This window comes from Bison bison, unplaced genomic scaffold (genome assembly GCF_000754665.1).
Source record: "Bison bison bison isolate TAMUID 2011002044 unplaced genomic scaffold, Bison_UMD1.0 scf7180017864538, whole genome shotgun sequence".
Lineage (NCBI taxonomy): Eukaryota > Metazoa > Chordata > Mammalia > Artiodactyla > Bovidae > Bison > Bison bison.
This window is the reverse complement of record NW_011495086.1, coordinates 7,002,693-7,012,661: the sequence shown is the minus strand read 5'-3', so window position 1 is coordinate 7,012,661 and position 9,969 is coordinate 7,002,693. Positions and strand designations below refer to the sequence as shown.

The 9,969-nt window shown below is 38.5% G+C and overlaps 1 protein-coding gene across 2 annotated transcripts in view; it reads left to right on the top strand.

Moving 5' to 3' along the window:
- The window catches only part of CDH10 (cadherin 10, type 2 (T2-cadherin)), a 188,685-nt gene extending 183,500 nt beyond the window's left edge, over positions 1-5,185 (top strand). Inside the window, exon 12 of one of the 2 annotated variants that reach the window (XM_010832136.1) lies at positions 4,135-5,185. In XM_010832136.1, coding sequence (XP_010830438.1) covers positions 4,135-4,619 — 485 coding nt within the window. In that variant the 3' untranslated portion in view covers positions 4,620-5,185. Of the gene's footprint in view, positions 1-4,128 lie in introns of both variants that reach the window. The other variant, XM_010832135.1, reaches the window with a different exon arrangement.
- The last annotated feature ends 4,784 nt before the right edge of the window (positions 5,186-9,969 follow it).

Sequence of the window (9,969 nt, the reverse complement as noted above, 5' to 3'; positions counted from 1 at the left end):
GCCGTGATTTTGGAGCCCCAAAAAATAAAGTCTGACACTGTTTCCACTGTTTCCCCATCTATTTCCCATGAAGTGATGGGACCAGATGCCATGATCTTCATTTCCTGAATGTTGAGCTTTAAGCCAACTTTTTCACTCTCCTCTTTCACTTTCATCAAGAAGTTTTTTAGTTCCTCTTCACTTTCTACCATAAGGGTGGTGTCATCTGCATATCTGAGGTTATTGATATTTCTCCCAGCAATCTTGATTCCAGCTTGTGCTTCTTCCAGCTCACAGTTTCTCATGATGTACTCTGCATATAACTTAAATAAGCAGGGTGACAATATACAGCCTTGACGTGCTCCTTTTCCTATTTGGAACCAGTCTGTTGTTCCATGTCCACTTCTAACTGTTGCTTCCTGACCTGCATATAGGTTTCTCAAGAGACAAGTCAGGTGGTCTGGTATTCCCATCTCTTTCAGAATTTTCCACAGTTTATTGTGATCCACACAGTCAAAGGCTTTGGCATAGTCAATAAAGCAGAAATAGATGTTTTTCTGGAACTCTCTTGCTTTTTCCATGATCCAGTGGATGTTGGCAATTTGATCTCTGGTTCCTCTGCATTTTCTAAAACCAGCTTGAACATCTGGAAGTTCACGGTTCACGTATTGTTGAAGCCTGACTTGGAGAATTTTGAACATTTCTTTCCTAGTGTATGAGATGAGATGTGCGGTAGTTTGAGCATTCTTTCTAGACCTGTAATAAATCCAATATCCTTTAAATGTTGTTCTAATGAGGTTAAGAATATACATATATATATATTCATATATGTACCTGGTAAGATCTTTTCCTTTCCTTTCTTCATTTAATTGAATTCACATGTTTCTCCAAATCATAATTTTTAAAGGATTATGATAAAAATGTTTGGGAATACTGATGAGGTTGGGAAACTAACACAACCAGCAGGAAATTGATTTTAACTTTCTCCTTTTATGCTCTTACCATTATTATGATTACTAAAGTAATAAATATATTATTATTGATACCTTCCCACAGGAGTAGGGAAATATCCTGTGTGAGTGATACACATTTCTACTTGTGGATCTATACTTATTATTAAGATACAGCTAGTTGAGATTCATTTTCTATTGATGGGTGGAGCTGTGTTCCCTCCCTGTTATTTACCACCAACCCACACCTCTGCCAGAGACTCCTGGACACTCAAAGGCAAGTCTGGGTCAGTCTCTTGTGGGGTCACTGCTGCTTTGTCCTGTGTCCTGGTGTGCACAAGGTTCTGTTTGTGCCCTCCAAGACTCTGTCTCCTGAGTCCTGTGTAAGTTCTGGTGGCTCTATGGTGGGGTTAATGGTGACCTCCTTCAAGAGGGCTTATGCCATAGCCAGTTATGCTGCAACTAAAGCCCCTGCCCCTGCAGCAGTCCACTGCTGACCCATACCTCCTCGGGAGACACTCAAACACAGGTCTGTCTCAGTCTTTGTGAGGTCTCTGGGTCATGGTACGCACGAGGTTTGTCTGAGACCTCCAAGCAAAAGGCAAGGGAGAAAAGGAAAGATATACCCATTTGAATGCAGAGGTCCAAAGAATAGCAAAGAGAAATAAGAAAGCCTTTCTAGGTGATCAATGCAAAGAAATAGAGGAAACAATAGAATGGGAAAGACTAGAGATCTCCTCAAGAAAACTAGAGATACCAAGGGAACATTTCATGTGAAGATGGGCACAATAAAGGACAGCAATGGTATGGACCTAACAGAAGCAGAAGATATTAAGAAAAGGTGGCAGGAATACACAGAAAAACTATGCAAAAAAGATCTTCACAATCCAGATAATCACAGTGGTGTGGTCACTCACCTAGAGCCAGACATCCTGGAATGTGAAATCAAGTAGGCCTTAGGAAACATCACTACAAACAAAGCTAGTGGAGGTGATGGAATTCCAGTTGAGCTATTCCAAATCCTGAAAGATGATGCTGTGAAAGTGCTGCACTCAATATGCCAGCAAATTTGGACAACTCAGCAGTGGCCACAGGACTGGAAAAGGTCAGTTTTCATTCCAATCTGAAAGAAAGGCAATGCTAGAGAATGCTCAAACTACCACACAATTGCATTCATCTCACACTCTAGCAAACTATTGCTCAAAATTCTCCAAGCCAGGCTTCAATAGAACATGAACCATGAATTTCCAGATTTTGAAGCTGGATTTAGAAAAGTCAGAGGAACCAGAGATCAAATTGCCAACATACGCTGGATCATCAAAAAAGCAAGAGAGTTCCAAGAAAACATCTACTTCTACTTTATTGGCTATGCCAAAGCCTTTGACTGTGTGGATCACAACAAACTGGAAAATTCTGAAAGAGATGGGAATACCAGACCACCTGACCTGCCTCCTGAGAAATGTGTATGCAAGTCAGGAAGCAACAGTTAAAACTGGACATGGAACAATGGACTGTTTCCAAATCGGGAAAGGAGTATGTCAAAGCTGTATATTGTCACCCTGATTATTTTATATGCAGAGTACATCATGAGAAACTCTGGGCTGGATGAAGTACAAGATCGAATTAAGATTGCCAGGAGAAATACTGATAACCTCAGATATGCAGATGACACCACCCTATGGCAGAAAGTGAAAAAGAACTAAAGAGCCTCTTGATGAAAGTGAAAGAGGAGAGTGGAAACAGTTAGATTGAAGCTCAACATTCAGAAAACTAAGATCATGGCATCTGGTCCCATCACTTCATGGCAAATAGATAGGGAAGCAATGGAAACAGTGAGAGATTTTATTTTGGGGGGCTCCAAAATCACTGCAGATGGTGACTGCAAGCCATGAAATTAAAAGACGCTTGCTCCTTGGAAGAAAAGTTGTGACCAACCTAGACAGCATATTAAAAAGCAGAGATATTACTTTGCCAACAAAGGTCCGTCTAGTCAAGGCTATGGTTTTTTCCAGTAGTCTTGTATAGATGTGAGAGCTGGTCTATAAAGAAACCTGAGCATCGAAGAATTGATGCTTTTGAACTGTGGTGCTGGAGAAGATTCTTGACAGTCCCTTGCACTGCAAGGAATTCCAACCAGTCCATCCTAAAGGAAATCAGTCCTGACTATTCATTGAAAGGACTGATGCTGAAGTTGAAACTCCAATACTTTGGCCACCTGATGCGAAGAGCTGACTCATTTGAAAAGACCCTGATGCTGGGAAAGACTGAAGGCGGGAGGAAAAGGGGATGACAGAGGATGAGATGGTAGGATGGCATCACCAACTCAATGGACATGAATTTGAGTTAACTCTGGGAGTTGGTGATGGAAAGGGAGGCCTGGGGTGCTGCAGTCCTTGGGGCCGAAAAGTTTGGACAGGAGTGAGAGACTGAGCAAGCAGGTGAGTTGAGATTCATATGTTATTTTTGTAATTAATTCAGTGTAGTAATTTGAATTCACTCTTTGCCATCATGTGACCCAGCATTTCCTTTAATCTCATGAGTCATATATATTTCCATGGAAAATCTGGTAAATTTCTAAGCCAATAATGTCTAAATAATGTGGTCTTTCCCCCTCCAGTACTTAAGGTGCTCCAGGAACAGCAAAAGAAAAAAAAGTATGTAAATCCATCATCAAAGCTATTTAACAGATATGAATACTTTATATCTTGTGAAGAAAGCTGCCTTTTTAATATTGCATACAAATCTAAAACTATGGGCGTATGTTGGCCCTTCTCAGTTGTTTTATTTGAAACTGAATTTGATTTGGGTCTTTTTTATACAATATCTTATGTCACTATTTAATGCAAAATATAAATGATATCTACCATCAGGAACTATCTTTAGTTTCTTAGAAAAATAGGCAAGTCACAGTATTTCAAAAACTCTTACACATTGCTTTAAAAATAATTCAGAATCACGGTTCTTAAACTTTAACCATCCTAGTAAATCCTTCAACATTCCCCTCTCCTCTCCCCATCGCCCCCTCCAACCCTGCAACAAAAATTAAGGAAGTGCAAAATTAACCCTAAATTCTAACCTGTTCCAGAAAAACCTAAATAACTTAAACTGGTTTATAGTACCTCCCCTTGTTATTTATAGAGTGTTTCAGACTGATGTCTAATGCATCTTTTTTTTTTTTTTTTTTTTTTCTTTTCTGAAGTTATAGTAGTACTGTTCGCAGCTCTGAAGAGACAGCGGAAAAAAGAGCCTCTGATCTTGTCTAAAGAAGACATCAGAGACAACATCGTGAGCTATAATGATGAAGGTGGCGGAGAGGAGGACACTCAGGCCTTTGATATCGGCACCTTGAGGAATCCGGCCGCTATTGAGGAAAAAAAGCTGCGGCGAGATATTATTCCAGAAACCTTATTTATCCCCCGGAGGACTCCGACGGCCCCGGATAACGCGGACGTCCGGGATTTCATCAATGAAAGGCTCAAGGAACACGACCTGGATCCCACGGCGCCTCCCTACGACTCGCTCGCTACCTACGCCTACGAAGGGAACGACTCCATCGCCGAGTCTCTGAGTTCCTTGGAATCAGGTACCACTGATGGAGACCAAAACTACGATTACCTCCGAGAATGGGGCCCTCGGTTTAACAAGCTGGCGGAGATGTACGGCGGCGGGGAAAGCGACAAAGACGCTTAACCAAGGATGTCTGTTCTGCTCCGGCAAGAGGAAGTTAACTTGACCCACACCGTCTCCACTTCACAATGTTTGATATTCCAGGAGAATTTTCCTGCCACTCAGCACAATTTTCTTTCCCCATTTCCTTTTTAATTTGTTCAGTAATTACATTAATTCTTCCCTGTAGGATGTCTCATGGCATATATACGACATTTTATTTAATCACTTCCAAGAGCCAAAGCTATGGAAATTTAGTGTCGTTCATCTTAGGAAATAAAAGATAATTTCAGAATCATGAACAGGATAGTCGTCCCTTAAACAACCTCACAGACAAGCCACTTCTGTTAGGTACATGCCCTGCCCTTGCAAATGAAACTTTTAAAAAGGTGAAGAAAAATTTTAAAGTATATCCTGTTCTGTATATTAAATTAAAAAACAAAAACAAAAACATGTACATGTGGTGTTAGTAGATGTGATATGCAACCTGGTATACAAACGTTTGTGCAATTTCATTTCATCAAATTCTATCTGCTAATGTTTTATATTTATATTTTTGTATTTATTTTTAAAAAATAAACCAGTTTTTACAACTACCTTGTCTCTAGCTTCTTTTTTTCCCTCCTAGGAAGAAAGCATTCTCCAGGGACTAAATATTTTGGTACAGAATTACACTGAATGCAGGTAAGAACACAAAGTCGTTATAATTACTATTGAGTAACCAAATCCATATGATTTACATAAGAATTATTTTTCCAATCAGTCGTGCTATTTTGTGATATGTGAAAAACCCTTCACATTAAAAATGATTGTCATTTACAGATCACCTAAAAATTTACCATGTAAGAAAATTTAAAACATGACCATCTTGCTGCTAAATATCCCCAAACACCAGCAATGCAGTCATTTCATTTTGTTTTTAACTCACTAAAATAATATCTGAAAGAATGAAACGTTTTCTTATTTTTGTATGACATTTGTGCTATTCAGGTTTATGGGCAATAATAGTTCAGACAGATTTCATACTGAAATAATCTTTTAATGGAAAATATGCTTACCTCCCACAGTGACTTTGAAATGCTAGTAATGACAGTAATAATGCTGAGTATTCCATTAAGATACAGCAATGTAATTATGTAAAGTTTCCAGAAATCCATTACATATTACATATTTGTAACAAAGTCTGTTTTTCTGTCAATGAATGATTGAATAGAAAGGAAAAGAAGTACTGACTGTTAATTATCCAGAGTTCCTGAGATTCAGGGAAGCCAAGTACCATTGACTGATGCCTCTTTTCTCAAGATCCAAGCATGATTTATTCATAAATGGAGCACTTTGTTGGGTCTACACTAGGAAGTCACATTCCCTGCCGAGTTTATTGTAAACAATACCAAAGATCTCTGTGCTTTCCAATTAGTGAAAATGGTATGCTTTTGGAGTGAGTCAGAGGGCAATATTGACATATCCTTAATGCAGAATTAATTTTTTCAATCTTCTTGAATGATATTTTTCCCCCAGCTTCCAGGCTAAAATACATACATCCCTCTGACCACAGAGGTTTTAGTTTTCATAGTAATATAATCATGAAAGAAAAACAACCCATGTGTTTTAATTAAAATTACAGTCACATTAGAAAGCTAAGTGACACATCAGACTATAGTAAAGCCTAAGTTGGTCAGCTTCCTATATTCCAAGAACCCATTCTCACACTCAGAAAGTTGACTGTCAGAAAGACAAAATTTAAGGGAAATAGAACATTTGATCATATATGCTGAACTAAAGAGAAAATGCTATATTCAAATAAAATCAGCAAAAAATAGAAAAGATAAAAGAAAGTCTATCTCATGAGCATTTTGCATTAGTTTATGTTCAAACTATACTGTTCATCTGATTGAAAATTAGTTTAAAGAGTTCCAGCATTAGTTATTTTTATTACTATTAGATGTCAGTAATTAGAATTTGAATATTTATAATTATCCTCATTCAGATAATTTCAGACATTAACTTGCTCTGCCATTTACTTTGTCATCCAATTTTTATATATTTTAAGAATCAGTGAGCTATCATTCAAACCAGGCTTACAAAAATTCTTTTTTAAAAAGATTGATTAACAGGCTTCTTTGGCAATATAAAATCTATGTTTCACAGAAATCATTTTCAAAAGAATTGAGACAGTCCTTGGTATCAGATACTCTAATATTTTTTGATAATGAAGGTGATGTGTTATATAATTAATTTCTTGGAGACTCTGAAACTAAAATGTATACCTATAATGATGGGCTCAGACTGTAAGTTTCTCTTACACTATGCTCTCCCAAAGGCATGCCCAATACATAGATTATTCTATATCCACAATTTCTTTTATATGGGCAGTGGGGAAAAATGTCTCTCAGTGACATGCTGATTTTATGAGACAACTATGCACCTATTCCTTCATTCATCTATTATTTTGATCACTTATTATAAAAATCAGAATATTCTAGATACTAGAGATGTAATATTAACAATCACATGTAATTTTTATATATGCATGTAATTCCTCTACTAATGCAAATGGGGGGGGGGGGGGCGGGTAAAATAGTTACCCAAACAGAATTTGTAACAAAATACCTATTACTAACTTTTTAAAGCACGATGAAAAGTAATTATTTTGTTGTCCTTTTTCATGTTTTAAATATTCAGATAACAGAAATAAAATGGTTTACAAACCTTTGGTCATTAGAAATGGTGATTAATTTAATCAGTTCTCCTTTTTCTATTTTCAACAAAATATCCAAGAAAATTTATGTAACGATAAAGTCATGCTCTTAGTCTGAGTTTTTCTCTGCATAAGTAGATATTGTCACACAACTGCAAGAGTTCCAGACACTTTTCAGTAGACTCAAATGTATAAACCATAAGTAATTAGATGTTTGGGCTTCCCTGGTGGCTCAGATGGTGAAGAATCTGCTTGCAATGTGGGAGACATGGGCTTGATTCCTGGGTTGGGAAGATCCCCTGGAGGAGGGCATGGCAGCCCACTCCAGTATTCCTGCCTGGAGAATCCCAATGGACTGTAGCCCACCAGGCTCCTCTGTCCATGGGCTTGCAGAGTCAGACATGACTGAGTGACTAAGCACAGCACAATTAGATGTTTGAATGTGAAGTCACTCAGTCGTGTCCGACTTTTGCGACCCCATGGACTGTAGCCTACCAGGCTCCTCTGTCCATGGGATTTTCCAGGCAATAGTACTAGAGTGGATTGCCATTTCCTTCTCCAAGGGATCTTCCCAACCCAGGGATTGAACCCAGGTCTCCCGCATCCTAGACAGACGCTTTACCCTCTGAGTCCTAAATACCAAGGCTCAAGGTCTAGTGAAAGTCAGCTCTGCCATCTTGGACCTAATTGGCTCTAACCAGTTTTTTTATGGCTGTGTCATTCCTAACAAAATCAATTTATCTAACTAATTGTAATCCAATTATAGAAAATTCTGATCATGCATGACTTTTTAGTATTTTGCATACCTTTTTTTTTTTTTTTACTGAAAACACACTTCCTACTTTCCTTTAGCAACCAAGAACTAACTTTTATATTAGCATTTTATAGATTGGTGAGCATAAATACCAGTGATAATTTCTAAAACCCTTGCTTTCTTAGAACATTTTAGGATGGCACCAAACATTATTCATTTATAGTCCCAAATCTCTTTAGTTTCTCTGTAAAAGGAAATTAGTGTTTAGTAGTAAATTAGATGTTTAGGATGGTCTAAAATAAATAAGATTAAGAATTGAGAATTAGGGATGTCTACATATTCAGGTTCATTTATCAATACATCTACTAGGAATCTATAAATAATGACTTCACCAGCTACAGCCCTCCCTGTGGGCACTGGCTTACCCTGTACTGTACCTCCCTACCAAGTGGCCTTGCTCCTGGATGGGCACCACTGGGTGGCTCTGAAGAACTAGGCAAGCTGCAGTTGCTGGTGGCAGTGAAGGGAACCTCCCTGACTCACATGTTGCCCCTCCAGACCTACTACAAATGCTCTCTGTTCCTGAGCTTGAGGTAAAATAGACCCTTGGTATCCTTTTTCACCTGGCTGTCAGCCCTTCCTATTGCTCTGTAAGAGTTCAGTACTGGCCTAGAGAGAGGGCACTCCAGCTTGGACATCCTGTAGGTTGAAAATAATGTTAAGATAGTAGCATCTGGTTAATTTTGCTTAGCTGCTGGAGACAGCTGAGTCTTTCCTTCTTCACTCCAATGCTTCATTCAACACCAAGACTTTTTAGTTGTTGTGGACTATACCTTTTTGGGCAAATTCCCCATCCAAGAAGTTGGATACTTTCATCTTCAAACCATACACAGAATCCCACCATTTTTCACCATTTCCATTGCTAACCTGAACCATCTACATCTGCTTTCTTGATTATTAGTAGCACTTAACTTCCCTAACTGTTCTCTCTCCTGTCACCTTGTCCCACTCACACTCCACCATCAGCACTGAGATCAAAGAAATATTTTTAAAAAAATGAATTTCCCATTTGATTGTTCCCTGGTTCTAAACTCTCTCCTTCTTCATTTTATTCAAGAGTAGAAGGCAAGCTCCTTATGATGGCCTAAAGTCCTCTCCAGAACCACTGACCTCATCTCCCATTTATTTACTCCAGCTCCCAGTTACTCACTCACTCTTTGCTGTTCCCCTCTGACTTCATGTGTGTGACCATTCCTTCTATCCCCCACTGTGTCCTTACTTTCCTCAGGTTCTTTATGAAATGCTATCTTAATTCAGGTCTGCCCTGTCCACCTTACTTAATGGAAAGTCCCTCAGTCATGTGAGACTCTTTGCGATCCTATGGACTATACAGTCCATGGAATTCTTCAGGCCAGAATACTGGAGTGGGTAGCCTTTCCCTTCTCCAGGGGATCTTCCCAATTTAGGGATTGAACCCAGGTCTCCCACAATGCATGTGGATTCTTTACTAACTGAGCTATCAGGGAAGCCCTGAGCTATAAGTGAAGCCCAAAGTCGCTCAGTCATGTCCAACTCTTTGTGACCCTTACTTAGAGTTATAGAATTTCCCTAGGCTGACCCATTGCTCTTACACTGCAATGGTTGTCTCCCTAACACTACCACCATTTTAATGTGTTATATGACTAATTTGTTACTCTGATTATTTTCTGTCTCTCTCAAATAGAATGTGAAATTCACGACAGCATGGATTTTGTGTTTTGTTCATCGTGCTGTCCAATAAACAGAATATATCTGTCTGTTTAGGTATTCAATAAACACTTGGAAGAATTCATAAATATTGTGCTATTTATCACACATTATTATATTAAAATTTTAAATGTATATGTATACATATTATGCTTATTATATTTCTGTCTCCTTCT